The following is a 17,372-nucleotide window of genomic DNA, read 5'->3' as shown; positions in this document are numbered from 1 at the left end:
TATACTCACTGAAAAAGTTCCAGTGAGAATAGTACAAAATTAGGTAGGTACCTACTCCTAAACATAAAAACTTCATGATGCCTCCTGTAATATTTAAGTATACATTTAACGGTGCATAAGAATATGAGCAACAAACATAAAACGAAAAAATTTTGTTAACATTTCCTATGAAAAATTGGGGCGATTTAATGTCACAATTTTGTGGAACTGTACTGGAAGTGGAACTGTTTTTTTTGCCTGTGAGTGTAGTAGGTATGCGAAACTGATATAGGATATTAAATTCCACCATTATTTAACAGATGGATTAGCCTAGTCTCCTATTCCGTTTATTGTATACACCATATTAGGTACTATTATAAAGTTATTCAATATTCAGACCCTAAACCGTTTATTGATTACGAAACGCCGACCCGGTAAATTTCTATTTATAGCCTGAAATATCCAGCAATAATTCAGCTACTATATCATTAATTCTAGTCGTAAATTACTGTGAACCTACATACTTTATCTAGCCGTTAGTATCTAATGGCCGAGGTAAAGTATATGACCTCTTAAGTACGACTAGACTGTTCACTCTTGGAAGAAAAATACTTCGACCTTCGGTTTTTGTTGTTAGTAATTTTGATGTATTTTTATTATCTTATATTTTGAAGTCCGGATTGATTGTTACTATTTTATTGTAAAAATATTTGTTTTTCATCGTAATGAAAAACCAAAGTCCCTACAACATTGCATTCAGAATTTGCAAAATAACAGCATACGTAGGTATACTACTATTCACTGTCAGTATATTAGCATAATAAAACTATAGATAAATAATTTAAACACTCTTAGATGATGAAAATTAAAGGAGATAAAAGTGCTCAGTGAGATTATCCAAATCAATATTTTCCTTACGGAATAATGACACAATTTCCTCTTTTATAACAACCTTTAAAAAACTCCACGCCGCCTTCAATTTACATTTCCGTGTCAAAATCAAAAGCATCCCTAAAATAATTACGGCCTCAATCGAAAGATTACTTTGTAGCTTGCTCTCGACGCCTGCGAGAGGTTTTGAAGGACTTCTAAAAGATGCTTCGCCGAGGAGATCCTCTTACGTCGCGCGTTTTCTCAATATATCATATTTTTTCCGGCGCGAGATATACGCGGCGGCGGCGTGCGTGACAGCCTCGTGTGGGTAATATTAATAAAATTATTGTGCCCCGTCGCTAAGCTTAGAGGTTATATTTTAGCGGATTCAGCTGTGACCTAGCGAAGGCTGATGGGTAATAAATTGCTTGTTGCTTTCAATCGGTCTGTAATTATTTTGTTCTGCTCGTACCACTGACATACGAGTAATTACTCGTGTTAAATTACAGTTTAATAATGTTACGAATAAGTTTTAGAGTTACAGACCTGAACAACAAAAGTTTTACCGACCACGTTTGCTTATGCATTGCCAACTTATGGAGTGTCAACCTAATAATTTCCAAAAAGCACGACGCATACGTAGCTTGTTTTATGAAAGTTGGTCTCCGTACTCCCGCGGAGTTGGTCTCAGTAGTTCTCGTTTACAGTAACATCTGCTGGCGGCATTATTATCGCGAGAATGGGACGGAGCAATTAGTGGGAGTTTCGTTAACGAACAGATGCGATGTTACCATATCTGGTAACAACAACAATTACTGATTGTAACACTTTCGTAACAGCTTTTCATGATGCAAAAGTTAAAAACAGTACCTAGCCAGCTGTAACATTTACCTACCTTCGACAATACACCCAAAATTCAATTTTATTGCGGCATTGCCGACGTTTGATTTATTATTTACCCACAAACCAACCCTCGTTCTAAAAGATCAACAGATTCCAATAACAACGAAAATTTCAATTAAATTATCACGTTTAAATTATCGCGTCGTTTTTGATTAGATAGGAACGATATTTGAACAAACTCATCCATCGCTCTTGTAAAAGGGCAGAGGTGGCGTGGCATCCATTTTCCTTGCTGTCCAAAAATTTTCGCAATGAAATTAATTGTGCCGATAAAATTGGGCCCGAATAGAGCCGCCCATGTATGAACACTTTTTAATTGGGCTGCTCTTTTTGCTCCTTTCACGGTCGCTCCGACGGGAAATCTGAGTGGAACAAGTTGGAGCTAGCGGGGGAACCCCCGACACTTAGTTAGACTATGTAATTAGGAAGTTCAATGAATTAATACTGTGAATCACTGAACTTACTCCTCCACCTCGTTCGGATATCAGACGAAGTAATTAAAAACTAAAAATTGCTTCATAAAGATTCAAATTTGGAACACTACGCAAAGCGTACGGCGAAACGGTTTCAATCAAAAGTGAGCAATTTGCTGCGTGAAAACACGGCTGCGATAGACTGCACAAAAATAGACGAACGGCGAATAACGATTGGCCACAAACAAACGAAAATATATTTTCACCGTTTTCATTTTCGACAAGCAATCGCGTTTAATGGGTTGAGCGCGATTCCCACTTGAGTTTGTTCGATTTTGTTTCGATTGATTCGATTCTTGTAATTATCTCTTAAATTATTAACCATGTAAAGTGTTCAACTATAAGGATAGGTACAGGTGTACATATAAGTACCTACTTTTAGTTCTCAAATCGCCAAGAGAATAAACTTTAAAGCACGGTTGCTAAGGATACAACGAGCAAGCATGTTAGTTCTGAACTAGTTTGTAGAAAACGAACGAAATAGAAGGATAGATTTAGAAACGTATTATTTATTTAAGTCTAATACCACGGCTGGTGCAGTGGGTGAACGACTGCATGAACTATACGCCGTGGAAAAATAAGTCGGGCCCTGGAGGTAAAATACCTTAAATATTTTAGTGCAATTTTATATCTTTAAAATAGAAATGCCGTCTATAGTTCCTGCTTAGGTATATTTATACTGTCACATACGAGTAGAATTTGTGTAAACCTTAAATTATTTCTTACATTTTAGTTGTTTTTTGAAGTCTGTTTTTAAATTTTTTAATTATTATTTTATTTGATAGTTTTTAGTTTATTTGCAATAATTTTCAATCAAAAGTAAGGTGCATATGATACCAAAAAGTCCTACTAATCAATACGAATCATTCAAGCCTAAACACGAAGTAGTTGCTATATACCATTGAGGAGTTCCCCTGACTGCCTTCCGTTTCCATCATCAGATCAGCTCAAGGTCACCATCATATTTTTTTGTTATAAGAACTATATTTACGTTCTTAATTTCATTAGAATCGGTTAATATGTGCCCAAAATGGAAATTCATACCCTGTTTTTACCCCTTTACCCACCCTTGGGGGTGAGATAAAATTCTGAAAAAAATGGGACCACCTAGGAGCTCAACCCAATACAACAAAAAAAGAATTTTCAAAATCGGTTCACAAACGGCGGAGTAATCGGTGAACATACATAAAAAATAAAAAAAGATCCCGACGAATTGAGAACCTCCTCCTTTTTTTGAATTCGGTTAAAAATGAGCCACCACAAGGTTCTCTTATAATCTCCCTGCAGTAACCGACTTGTTTTTCCATGCTGTATACTAATATACTTTGAATAAATAATAAATATTTGTTTGGCTTCTATCCGTTTATATTATTCATAATATTTGTATTTTTGGGTATTATTTGTAATGGTATGAATTATTTTTAATGTGTTTTATTACATTAATAGAGCATAATATACAAGAAAAGTAATTCGGCAATTTTCTCCTTAAAAACTCTGTTGGTGAAATACATTGATCTGATCTGCATCCAGATCAAATTCAAATCATCAAACAACCATTAACAAATCACATTTCAATATCAATTCGCCTAACAGATTCAAAAGCTCAGTGCCCTTTAACTTGCTTTAAGCCCATTCAGTTGAATAACATATTCAGAAGTCGTTCAAAAGTGAAAACTTTAGCCCATTCTAATTTGTTGAACCAATGAGAATACACCGCCGCGATTTATGACACTTACAAGGCAATAAAATGCCAGATTCAGCATCCTGATTACATAAGTTAGAGACATAAAATATTCATCCACATTTTGGAATAATATTTTATGAGAGGATTGATGGCAGCTTCTTTGTGTTTTATTTTGATTTGTCATTTGATAATTAGTGTAGACACGACACCGACAGCGACCTGCTACAGCGACAGCTCGGTGACTAGGCCCGACAACAGGCTATAGCCGTCAATTTACATATATTTTGTTTGAAGCTCCTCAAAATATATGACTGTAGCCTTTTGTCGCGTTTTGTCCCCGAACTGCCGCTGTCACGTGTCTAGCCTAGTCTTATCTAACACTAACATTCGCAGCTCGCAAATCGAAGCTATAGTTAGTTAGGGCTTTGTGACAATGGTGAAAGTATTGGCCGGTCAGATTAGCGTCTGTTGCTGACTGCCCAGGGTTCCCCGGACGTAAATACATCCTAACTAATATTATAAATGCGAAAGTAACTGTGTCTGTCTGTCTGTCTGTCTGTTACTCGTTCACGCCAAAACTACTGAACGGATTTGAATGAAATTTGGTATACATACGGTCTAGACCCTGGGAAAGAACATAGGCTACTTTAAAGAAAACTTTTTAAGGCGAAGTGAAGCGCGCGGAAACAGCTAGTACATAATATAAGGGGCCGTTTCCACAAGTGAGAAAATCGCGACGAGGTGACGCGCTCTCAAACAATCAGCGATTATTATTATTATTATAAATTCTTTATTGCACATAAAAATATTGTACAAAGGCGAATTAATGCTAGTAGCATTCTCTACCAGTTAACCTTTGGTGATGTCGAGAAAGGCGTGTCACGACGATAGTATCGTCACGATTTCCTCGCCTGTGGAGACGGCAACTAAAAAACAAATCAAACTTCACGCGAGGAAGGCTCCTTTCACCCCGGAAACTAACAAGATGCCAAATACAGTAAAAAGATTCAATTCATCAGATCAGATTCGATTCAAATCATTCAATGTATTATGATTATCTGAAATAAACATATTTTATTTTTATTGTTAATTTTTACAACTCACCCAAGTCTTCAGCATCTTCACTCCACTCGCTTTCCTGAGCGCAGCAAGCAGCCAGCAGCAGGAGCAGCCTCACGAACTTGACACAACACATCGTTACTTCAGACACGACACTGCAGTCTTACATGGTGACATCGGTGATCGTCCCACACTACACATGCGACGTTTTAACACATTTTCTGCATGTTGATAAAGTATTTGTTCTGTTTCTTATTAAAACTGTTATACGGCTATGATGGCCGCTGAACACCATTGCAATTGTTTAGGATCTAGAAATCAATTTTTAAGTCAATTTTAATGTAAGATAAGTATATTTATACCTCTTTTAAGTTAGAAATGAAAACGTTTCACTCACAAAATTCCGACACCAAACAAACCAATTTTATTCAAATATTGAAGTTAAAATTGTAATTAAATATCTACGTTTTTGGTAGGTAATATCCTGATGCGCTGTTAAATGTAATTCAATATTGCAGATGGCGTCGTTAAGCAAGCTTTTTCCGTGTAATAGTAATTTGTTGATTTTCGCACCGGAACTTATTCATTGCCCGTGAAAAAGTTCCGGTATTAAACATAATCATTACTTTAATTGGAACCTCAATATTTTTCTGTATTGACGAGTTTCCTCGATAAAACAGTGGGACAGTTATGAAAAACTAGCTTTTCCTTGGGCTTCGCGACGAAAAGATTTTCTCATGGGAATTCCAATATCAATAATTATAGCATCCTACATTCGTACAGCAAAATATATAAAATAAACAATTTATTATATATTTTATCACTATATACAGCCTCCTTGTCAAGCTTTCAAGGAACAAGATGCTCCAAACTACGTCCCAAATCATTTCCGAACGGAAATTGGCCTTCATCCTTTTTTCGTTCACAAATAAACTTGGCAACGGATCTCTTGTAAAAGCGTTTTTATTGGACGAGCGAGTTGGTTTATGTAATCAACAGTTCATAACGAAGTTTCTTGCAACAAGTAAAGATGATGTTGTTTCATTCGTTTTTCTTTATCATGTTGGCAACGTAACACCTAGTCCTGGGTTAATCTCAATTTGTTTGAGCTCTTTAAAAAGGCTTGTATTTTAAAGTATTCCAAAATAAATATACGCTAAAAAAATCTCTCTGCTACGCAGCTCAGGCGAGAAAATGCTGTGGCGATGAGTTAGGACGGTGTGGCTACAAAAATATCATTTAACATACCTACTAACAAAGTAGCAACCTGCCACCCAAATCGAAAAGGTTCAGCCTTCGAAGTACGTGAGGCGTGGTCGAAAACAAACTTCGACGATAAATAAAGGTACTACCCAACACTTTGGTGGACAACAGGACGTAGAGTTCAATTATACCTTTAGCTATTTCTCAGACAAGATGTCAGGCTTTAGAACCTTAGTGAGGGTTTCAGCTGAAAACCAGTGCTTTATTTTTTTCAATTTCAAGTAAGCTTAGTAAGAAAGTTTTACGCTATGTCTTATAGTGAATTTTCAGGCAAGAGAGATAAAGACGATTTATTTGTTTGGTTTTTAACATCGGCTACTTTTTGCTACGTAAAATTCAAATACATATGTATAGGTAGATAAATCTATAAATACCAAGGGAAAACAAGTAAATAGGAAAACAGGTTCGTCATATCTTTATATCACATACTTCTATAAGGATCTTGAGGTGAAATTTTAAATGGTTTCCAATACCCGGAAATGGAAGGGGAAATGTAAATATGCAAAACGTAGGTACTGCGGGACTTGAGTCCTTTACGGAAAAAAAATAACATTACTTAGGTATATTTAATATTACATTTCCTTTCACTCATGGGTCATTCGTTTTGGAGGTACGTTGAGAGTAAATAGTCATATCAAATCCTAATGAAGTAATGAGTAAGCCACAATACACAAAATTTACAGTAACGTATTTTCTTGAAAATACAACGAAAATACAATACAATGAAATGGCACATTTAATATTAATGGCTACTTTTACCATATCAATTGTAATTCGTACAACGTAAAGTGCTTATGTGACGCTTATGTACGTGCTTTTATGCTCGCCACTCAGGTTTTGCCCATGTAAGCATATTCCTAGAGGATTTCGCTCCTAATTTGCTCTTATTGTTTGTGTGCTAAATGTGTTATTTAATATGATAAAAAAAAAAAAAAAAAAAATATGTGGGGACATCTCACACACGGCCATCCGACCCCAAGCTAGGCAGAACCTGTGTTATGGGTGTCGGACAGCTGATATATCTACACAAATACATAGATAGATAGATACTAAATATAAATATCAACACCCAAGACCCGAGTACAAATATCTGTCTTTAAACAAATATCTGCCCCAGCCGGGAATCGAACCCGGGACCATCGGCTCAGTAGTCAGGGCACTAACCACTACGACATTCGGTCGTCAAATGATGAGTTCATCGTAGCTTGTCGGTAACTAGAGGATCCGAAAATGCTTTGCAACCGAATCAAGCCCCAACATAAAAAAACCGGCCAAGTGCGAGTCGGGCTCGCGCACAAAGGGTTCCGTAGCTTAAATCAACCTATCTCAAAAACTATAAGAGATACTTTGATCAAACCAAAAATCGTTGAAAGAGTTAATTAGCATGCATCACCTCTATTTTTTTTAGAATTTTATACCCCGTAGTTATAAAAATAGAGGGGGGGGGACATACTTTTTACGACTTTGAGAGCTGATATCTCAAAAACCGTTCACTTTAAGAAAAATGTTTTTTAGAAAACTTTATATCATTTTAAAAGACCTTTCCATTGATACCACACACGGGTATGTCCATCGAAAAAAAAAATTTCATCCCTCAGTTACATGTATGGGGGGCCCCACCCCCAATTCTTTTTTTTACTATTTAGTGTCATATTTTTGTAGCGGTTCATACAACACATATTCCCATCAAATTTCATCACTGTAGTACTTATAGTTTCCGAGTAAATCGGCTGTGACAGACGGACAGACGGACAGACGGACAGACGGACAGACGGACATGACGAAACTATAAGGGTTCCGTTTTTGCCATTTTGGCTACGGAACCCTAAAAAGTCTATTAGGGAAAACAATAATTATTCTTAGTATTTTCTGACAGTTAATTGGTACTGCATCTACTTTATTAATTTAGGAGACCTACTTGCCATCTTTTATCCAATGCGAGGCCTTTATGTATAATAAACAATATTGCAACACCCTGTATACCTAATGCCTATATATACATATATGGATAAATACAGTCACCCCTTTCGGCTTACTATGACATTTATTTCCAGCACCCCGTATAACGAAGGCTCTGCTGACCCGAAATCGTAACATCAGATTGTTAATTTCAAAGGGGTTAAATTGATGTCGTAAAATAAAAAAGGTCAACAATGGAGAGATTATAGCGTTCGGTCATTTAACATATCCTGTTATGATGTTCAGGCGTCGTTGCGACCTCGGCCGAATTGCTCACGAGCTGTTCAAATGAGTTAGACACAACGACGTTACGCAATAGAAATGGGGTTGATGGGTGTGGCTAAAAGTTGGATTATCGAAATTTTGCTTGATTATTGCTTGTTTAAGAATGAAAACGATGATTGATGTGAATATAATAAATGTCACTCCTACCTTATTTAACTTTTAATTTTTACCGTATAGTATATATGCGGTAAAAATTTAGTTATATATAACTGTAATAACGTAAAGGGATCGGCGTCAACCTTTTAACAGAAGAAAAAGAGGCGATTCCTTTACGCGGTTATAAGTGCGGTGACCTTTTCTCGATGAACCGGCCCAATTCTACTGTCATTGAGTATGAATCCCGAGTCTGCGTTGTTCTATGTCTTCGTATTAAGTATGGAACTATCAATACACCGCGATCACGCCATTGTTTCCCTCCCCTTGTCGCCGGGAGGAAGTCAATGCTGAATCTTTTATTAGTTTCGAGAATGGACGGCAGTTGACATAACCGTCCTGGCCATCTGTTGCAATATTACACCGTCTTTTGTCTTTTATTCATGCACTAGCATATACTATATATCGCCTTATATTTATGAAACTAGATGTTTCCGCTAGCTTCGCTTGTCTCAAAAAATCCCGTGGGAAAACCGGGGTAAAAAGTATTCAATATGTTAATCCAGGGTTTCATAATCCTGCATTTCCGTGAATTGGTAACCAAATATTGACATTGCGCATGGAATTAGGCGCAAATATTATTTACTTGCTTGAAATTAGGGTAAAAGAGAGTTCACCCAAAAAATAATTTTCATGGACGGTTAGATTACAAACTGTTTTTTTTCCTTATGTCAAAGTTCTCTTCATCGCCAATCGTATGATCCATGGAGTCAATCTTTGGAAAGTCAATAAGTGGGTTCATGATGTATTCACGTACGCGTACAGTTCCCCAAAATTGATAATGCACATAGAAATCTTCGCCATTGTTCGGCAACGGTCGTATTCCCGAGCGTTAGAAAACTATTATGTATTTAGAGTGGTTAAGTGCATTTTCTTCATGAAATTTTAGTAGAATTATGTAATTGGTGCTAAAAGAGATAATTGATTTATCAGTAACGAAATTTGATTCGATAATTCATAATATTCCATAATATTAAAATTTACTTCGAAAATGTTACAGCAGGTACTTTTCAAGTGTCTTACTGAAGCTGATGTAAAGATGGATGAAAGAAGGTTTGAATAAAACAAGGTTTATATTATAAGGAGAAATGGATTTCAAACACAGGTTTATATAAAAAAATTGAAATCTCAGTTCAAAAGTATTTACAGCACTGATTATTTCACATTAATAAAAATGTTTACATTAAAATCTCAGTTCAAAAGTATTTACAGCGCTGATCATTCACAATAATATTACAATTACAAACTTGGTCTTTTGGGTGTGGCTTTATTGGCAAAGTGAAGTCTATCAATGTGACGCATATTTTATTCTTAAATGTGCCTCATAATATGGCATCGTCAATAATAATTAAAGTTGAAATTAAATTCACATTTGAAAAAAATAACAAGAACGATGTGTAATTGCAGCTCTTTATAATTCCACAAAAGTAATATTGATCTTGACCTTGAGACCCTTGACTGATCGGTGACAGCCACCGACCGCCCAAATTGTTTTCGATTATGTGTCACATGATATTGACTACTATTTCTTTCGAACAAGGATCAAAATGCAAGTGCTTTGTTTAAGGCACTGATTCGGGTGTTTCCGGGAATACGACAGTTTGCGAAGATTTGCATGCGCATTATTAAGATGGGAGAACTGTACATAGATTTTACAAAAATATTACTAGATATCTAATTTTTATTCCAATGGAAACAAAATTAAACAAACATTATAACAAAACCTTATCCCAAAGCGTAGCGAACGTAAATGTTTATTCTAATTCGGAAATTTCAAGTCACTTTTAATTAACAAGTCCCTTGGTCGACGCGTGTAATCAAATATAATTCTGTATTTAAAATACACTCAAACTTGTGTCAAATTGACGGTGGACCCTTTTGTATTAAACGTGGGTCTCTTGTGCCGCAAACTTTGAATAACTGAAATGGTAGAAGTGACCGTACTTTTTGGACAAGTATAGTAACATCAAGATTCAGATAACCGTGCAAATCATACAAATCAAATAACAGAAAACATAGTAATCCATAACCCACGCCAAAAGTACGGGCTCACTATAAAAAGCAACTGTTAGTAGCTTTGAGTTTTGTGAGTAATTCAGGTATCAGTATTTTTGTTTCCAAAGCCTTCATTTTTTTCTTTTTTTGCACACGTATTGATACAGTGTAACTAGACTCTTGTCCAATCCTAATCAGGACTTCTTACTAAAAAATAAAATGCATAAATGTGTCTACATTTCGTCTTTATTAAATGTTCTAGGGGCAAAGCTAATATTTCCTATCCTACTTTTGCTGGTCCCAACGACTTGTTTCCCAAAGGTCTAATTAGAATAAAAGAGTGTTAAAGTAACTTTCAACTGATGATAATGTGCTGGAAAGATTCCCTTATTTCGTCCCGGTTGTCGTTTTGTCCCGGACTGTTCAGTTTTATATGTTGTGATCATTTATTTTTATTTATTTTATTTATCATTTTGAATAGGCTCAGAGTCACCCAGCGAGCTATGGAAAGGGCTATACTCGGCGTATCTCTACGTGATCGAATCAGAAATGAAGAGATCCGTAGACGAACCAAAGTAACCGACATAGCCTATCGAGTCAGTAAGCTGAAATGGCAGTGGGCCGGACACATTGCTCGAAGGTCTGATGGTCGGTGGAGCAGAAGAGTCCTGGAGTGGAGACCACGTACCGGCAAGCGCAGCGTTGGGCGGCCCCCCGCGAGATGGACGGACAATATAGTCAAGTCCGCGGGGAAGCACTGGATGCGGGCCGCCTCCGATCGGACAAGATGGAAATCATTGGGGGAGGCCTATGTTCAGCAGTGGACGTCCTATGGCTGAGATGATGATGATCATTTATTTATGTTTTATACTGTAGCTGTTTAATAAGGTTAATGTTTTGGTATTGTATAACACAATATATCTACACTCATTACTCTTAAACTGAAAAGGCTAGCTTAATAACGCCTTTTGCAACATTGAAATAAATTGAACAGAGTATCAGAATATTACCAACTAAAACAGAAATATTTTGATCAAATTTTAAATTAAATGTTTGATAAATTGGGGTCGTTTTGTGTCGGTATTTTGTGTGAGAACTTTTTCATTACCCGTGAGAGTACATGGATTTCACGAATAGAAAAAAATAAAATACAAATTTAATGATTTCATCTAAAAATTACATCTTTGAGTCAACACCTGCTTTTAGGTGCTTCGAAGCGTTGATTGTAATACTGAACATTAAGTTTTAAGTTAAAAAATATATCCTGCAAATACTAATTACAACTGAATCATTTTAAAGCGAGCTTCGTAAACGAGACGACAATGTTAAGAGTAACAAAGCGCATGGATTATTTTTAGTCGCGGCTGAAGATTTATTCCCTTTAGATTAGCATCCCGCCTCTTTATGCTAATGTAATTTTAATGGACCAACCATTTTCGGCAAATTTCATCTTATAATTGTCAGTGAAAAACTGGATTTGTTTTAAACTGGTTTATTGGGACGCTTTTAAGCGTTGTTTTTATTATGGACTTTTCAAGAGTTTATTGTCTTAATTACTTTTTGAGTGGAGTCAGGCGCTACGCAGTATCGACCGAAGAAGTTTCTTTTGAAATATTTTTGTTGTTTTAATTGATTGTGTGGTTTCCTACAGTGAAAAAAAAAGTTTAATCATAATAATATATTTTCATAACTTGATCATATCCAAATTAGTATAAATAAATAAAACTCCACTTGAGACAATCCATTAAGTGTTTTTTATTACCATACTCTTTATAATTACAGTTTAAGTTTGGAATCTTAATGGCGTATTTGCGCCTAAAGTAGAGTTCTTCTTTTCAACTTTACTAAAGCTTATCAATTGGGCAAGTCCAAACAGGTAGCATGTCCGCCGAATATTCTCACTCCAGGGAAGCGAGTCGAGTCAATGGCATAGATAAGATAGAAATGCAGTGCAAGGGCATTAGCTGCACCGAACAATGGGGCGACATGCTATGCCATTCCCGTTCAAATTGCCGCTTATCTGGTCGAGATTAGCATAACCTTCACATGTTCCGCTGTCAAACCCGAATACTGGGTATTTCTGAATTATTCGTAACTGAACTTAGTTGAAATAAACGTATGTACAGGTAAGTTTGACGTTGTGCCAACACTCGCGAGCAATGGAAAAGTTCCTGTGAAGTAGCACCAAATTATTCCTAAACGGAAAAAATTGTGTGTATATAGACGTCGTGTCCACTATGTTACCACTGTTTTAATGACGCCGCCGTTTGCAACATTGAAGTACGTACATTTAACAGGGCATTCGAATATTACCAACTAAAAACTTAATTAAGTGTTGTATTCTAATTTTAAATTAATGGTTTTAAAAAGCATTTTTGGGTGGAATTTATTCATTGCTCACTAATTCACCTAAAACAAAATTACTTTTTTTCATAATAAGTTTGTATAACGCTAACCAGATAGCTTTAGGCAAAACAGGTAAGTATAAATCGATTCCTTGGATATACGATACTGCTGTCTCCCGTTACGCAGGCTACATATAAAAATAACGACCCACTTCGCCCGTAACTCCGTACAGCCTCGAACTTGCTTCCGCTGTAAACGCTATAACTTACTCAGGAAATTATTTTATAAATATTCAGATAGCATTTAGAAAAAAGACTGACAAAAATATATTAATGCACATGGGATGACTGAAATTGATTCTGTAAATTCTACGCGAAACCTTTTAGGTGAAGCGAAAATCGATGTTATATATTTTGCCTTGTATACAGTACCTATGGAGAAAAGTTTTAACTACCACTATATTGTACCATTGGTTCAGAAACTCAAATTTTTGAAGTCATTAATGAAGTTCCACAGTCAGTAGACGTAGGCAAATTAGTAAGGTACATGGCAAGATGAACAAATATTGTGGCCGAGGACCCTTAGCTTGGTTTCCTTTGAAGTAGGGCTTTCGCTCGGAAGTTCTGAGTAAGGTCTTCCGATCAAGTTGAAAGCTCCTCAACATAAACGATAGAGGAGAAGTGGAAACTAATGTCATGCTCAAAATAATATGAATATTTTTATAATACCTAGAAAGATGTACCACCACCTTTAAATGGGTGTTAGAGGAAGGCATTTTTCCAATTGATTCAACCATGTTTGAGTTTTTTTTTGTGACTTTGTGAGGCGGGAGAGAGCTATACAAACAATGAAGGTAAAATTATATCTCAATAACTTTTGGGTTTTGATCATAATGTCTCAAAGATAAAATTATTTTAATGACTTCCTATATCACCCAAAAATGTTCGTCCGTGTACAGAACACAATTTGATTTATAAAAAAAACATAATAATAAATATTTTAATACGTATCGTTCTCATCTCTGTTTTAAATTGTTCATAGCAGGTGCTGATGAAATGGGACCGTGACATGACCTGACTTTTCCTTTTTGATTGCCAACAGAGTGTTGTCGATATCGACGGGCTAGTGCGGTAGTTGAGCGTGTTGTTTCCTATTTTTTTACTCATGAGTTCGATTCCCACTACCAACCGATTTTATTCTTGCTAAAGTAGCCTTTAATAATACTCATAAGTACCTACATACATATATCTACAATATATGTATCTATGTAGGTATCTAGATTATTTTCTCTATTATATTGTTATGACTACTCATGACATGCGACCTGTATAACTTGATACACGTGTAGGTGTAGTCAGATATTAATATAGTCTGAATATTTTTTTTTAACATTCCTATTAAGCATGAAAAAAGTATTTTTACGCCGGCAATTTATTCAGTGAATCGTAAAACCGCTGTAATATTCATGGTATGAAAGTATTTCGGATCCTTACCGCGTTGGAACGTACATTTTTATGGCGAATACCTCACAATCGCCTACTGCCGACCTTGGACTCACTTCCAGTTCAGTAATTCAGGAAAATTCATAACGCATTTTTTTTGTTCTGAATTTTTAAGTATTTACCCGTGATGATTGTCTATGCTGTATGTTATGTTTTATATTATATCTTATATATATATGCACTCACGACTGTAATCCTCGAAGGGGTAGTCACTAGTCAGAGGTGGCTAACAAGGGAGCCACCCACTTTTCGCAGCACATCTGTACTCACGTGATAGGTTGCGAACCATATCGCGGTTTCAGAATAAGTACAATGCACTTAGCCTACACATCTAGAATCTAGATGTGTAGGTTTCCTCACGATGTTTTCCGCAAGAGCACGTGGTATTATTGTACTTAAACTCCTTATATAAATATATGTATATTATATCTGTCTTCAGATAAAGCTAACGACCCTGAGAGTAACACCTATCAGGCAGGTATGTCTACATTAATTTCCAAGCAGTACATAACATAACTCAATTCAATAATTTAATTATCAATCAAATGAGTTAATCCTCTAATTGTGGCTCCATTAAATGGTTAACTAATATATGTCTAGCGACACATGTGACAAAGATTATTGAGCTCATAACATTGGTTGGTAGGGAAATTAATTAATTGGTTTCTGCGAACTTAGGTATAGTATATCTCGTATGTAGATAATAATATGTTAAAGTAGACGTGCTATAGCGACGCACGCTTTTATACTTTGATACGGCCCTAGCAGCAGGTTAAGGTGGGCAGTAATCAGTATTATTTTGATTGAAATTACACAAGTGCGTCCACTTGAAAAAAAAAAAAAAACCGAATCGCTAAGAAGAAGAGCCAGTTGCAATAATATAATAATTACTTCTGAAATTGGTCACAAGTTGGGCGCCACAGTCGAGTTCTATAATATAATGCAACAGCGGCAGCGTGTGATACAAAGGATAAAGTCCGTCTTGTCCTATTGATGTATGTTTATAATATTCTGCTTCACTAGCGCCATGGTTGTTACTGGAACTATATTTTTGTTTAATATTAATTTAATGTGACCTAATGCCAAATGAGTCACAATTTCTTTTTTTTTATGGTTTATTTCTAATTATAATATAGTTAATTTATAGGTAGTGAAATATTTAAAAGTGTCGTAAAGATGCGGCTCGACTACGCAGCACCGGATTGAAAACTGTGACTTGACTTTTTCATAAAACGTGAGCAATAGAGATAAGTAATGTAATTTTATATTTAATTGTTTCTATTTTATTGTAGGGTATACATGGATGGGACATAAAAATTATTAGAAGTAAAAAAAAAACAGTGCATTTTTTATGACGATGTGTACCTAGTTTGTTCGAAAAGCCAGTTTTTCATATTTGATATACTCGTACCTAGTTACCTATCTAAGTTACGATACTATAATGGTGTAAGTAACTATCAGTTACTTATTGCGTATTGTAAAAAAAACAAGAATGTACCTAAGTATGTAGGTTTCAGGTAAATCTGCAGTTTTTTTTTACTTATGATTAATAATACCATTATAATTCGTAGGTTTGTTTGGTGTAAATTTGGTAGATTGTTCCTGTAATGCATGGATGCTAGGTATAAACCTATAACCTAAAATACATTACAACAACCAACGACCAACCAAGCCATAAAGTTTTGTATTATTATTAGTTTAAATTGCCCTAATTATAATAAAGGATTTAAATCGAATTCACCGTTAATTACCCCGCGTTTTGTAAATACCGTTGTTAAATAAGTCAATATTATGTTGGTGAGTTTTTAGCGTATTGTTTACTATTATGTAAATGACCTTAATTAAGGTTAACTGATAAGATAGATTATTTAAAATATTGTATACAATACACGTTATTGTTTTAATAAAATGCATATATGTAGGTAAACCTAATATTGTATATTCACAACGCAATGTTTATCATTTACACAAGGTTAACTGTAATTAGGTAAGTAGATCATTTATTACCGATATCACAATAAATTCAAAAAATCTAGAACAAAAATCAACAAAAAACAGCCACGAACGTGTCACTTCTGAATAACCTGTAAATTCAACAATCACGCACAATTATTTCTGTCATTGGTTTCGTCACCGTTCAGTCTGATACCGCAACGCGTATTCGGCACCAGGGGGCGGGACTCACACACGACCGCTCGGCCCGGCGCGCACGCGAGTACTGATTCGTGCAAGGGATGTTTTCTAAAGGTGAGCCAATCGGGTGCCTCCGCCGACCCTCGGGGATCGTCGGGCACTCATCTCGATTTGTAAAGGAATTTTTTGAAAAACATACTCGCAGATTTTCCACGTGAATGAAGAAACATTCTGGGCGCGCGATGCGATCGCCGGTATGTAAGAGCTTCGCACTAGTTTGCTACGAATGTTAGAGGAATGAGAGCTCTGAGCCGAAGTTCATTTATTTTTCAAACTTTACTATATTTTTTCCGAATTTTTCCTCCTCCTTGAAGTCTGTCCGCACATATCGATACAAGGGAAGGTCGCAAGGTTAAGGCTATAATGGTGTCAATAGAAATTGACAGTTTGGCACTGTGAATTGAATGTTTTTTACGGGTGAGAGTGAGGCCTGATTGCTGATGTTGCATGCTACAGTACTTTATCTAGGTAAACAGAAATTATTATAATACTAAGCAGGTATATTGAAAAAAAGTAAGTAAACAATAATAATTCTCTTTTTAATTTTTGTGAATAGGAGCTTTGTACAGAAAAGTGTTTCCTCATTTTAAATAAAGAAAGTATTCTCTGACGAGATTGTAATAAAGTTTAATTAGCTTCTCTTGTTTATTTAGTCTAATTTTATCCAAGTTTCAATGGAAAAAATTAAATAACCGAATCTTTTAA

The 17,372-nt window shown here is 35.7% G+C and overlaps 1 protein-coding gene across 4 annotated transcripts in view; it reads right to left on the bottom strand.

Annotated features, from left to right (window-relative positions):
- Nucleotides 1-16,705, bottom strand: part of LOC105393805 (neural cell adhesion molecule 1) — a 69,574-nt gene extending 52,869 nt beyond the window's left edge. The window contains exons 1-2 of one of the 4 annotated variants that reach the window (XM_038107226.2): nt 16,559-16,705; nt 5,017-5,282 (exon numbers count right to left, since the gene is read on the bottom strand). In XM_038107226.2, the coding sequence (XP_037963154.2) occupies nt 5,017-5,107 (91 nt within the window). In that variant the 5' untranslated portion in view covers nt 5,108-5,282; nt 16,559-16,705. Of the gene's footprint in view, nt 1-5,016; nt 5,283-16,481 lie in introns of all 4 variants that reach the window. The other 3 variants (XM_038107225.2, XM_038107227.2, XM_038107228.2) reach the window with 3 other exon arrangements.
- Nucleotides 16,706-17,372: the final 667 nt, after the last annotated feature.

Source organism: Plutella xylostella, chromosome 25 (genome assembly GCF_932276165.1).
Source record: "Plutella xylostella chromosome 25, ilPluXylo3.1, whole genome shotgun sequence".
NCBI lineage: Eukaryota > Metazoa > Arthropoda > Insecta > Lepidoptera > Plutellidae > Plutella > Plutella xylostella.
Note: the sequence above shows the minus strand (reverse complement) of the source record. Positions and strands in the feature narration are given on the sequence as shown.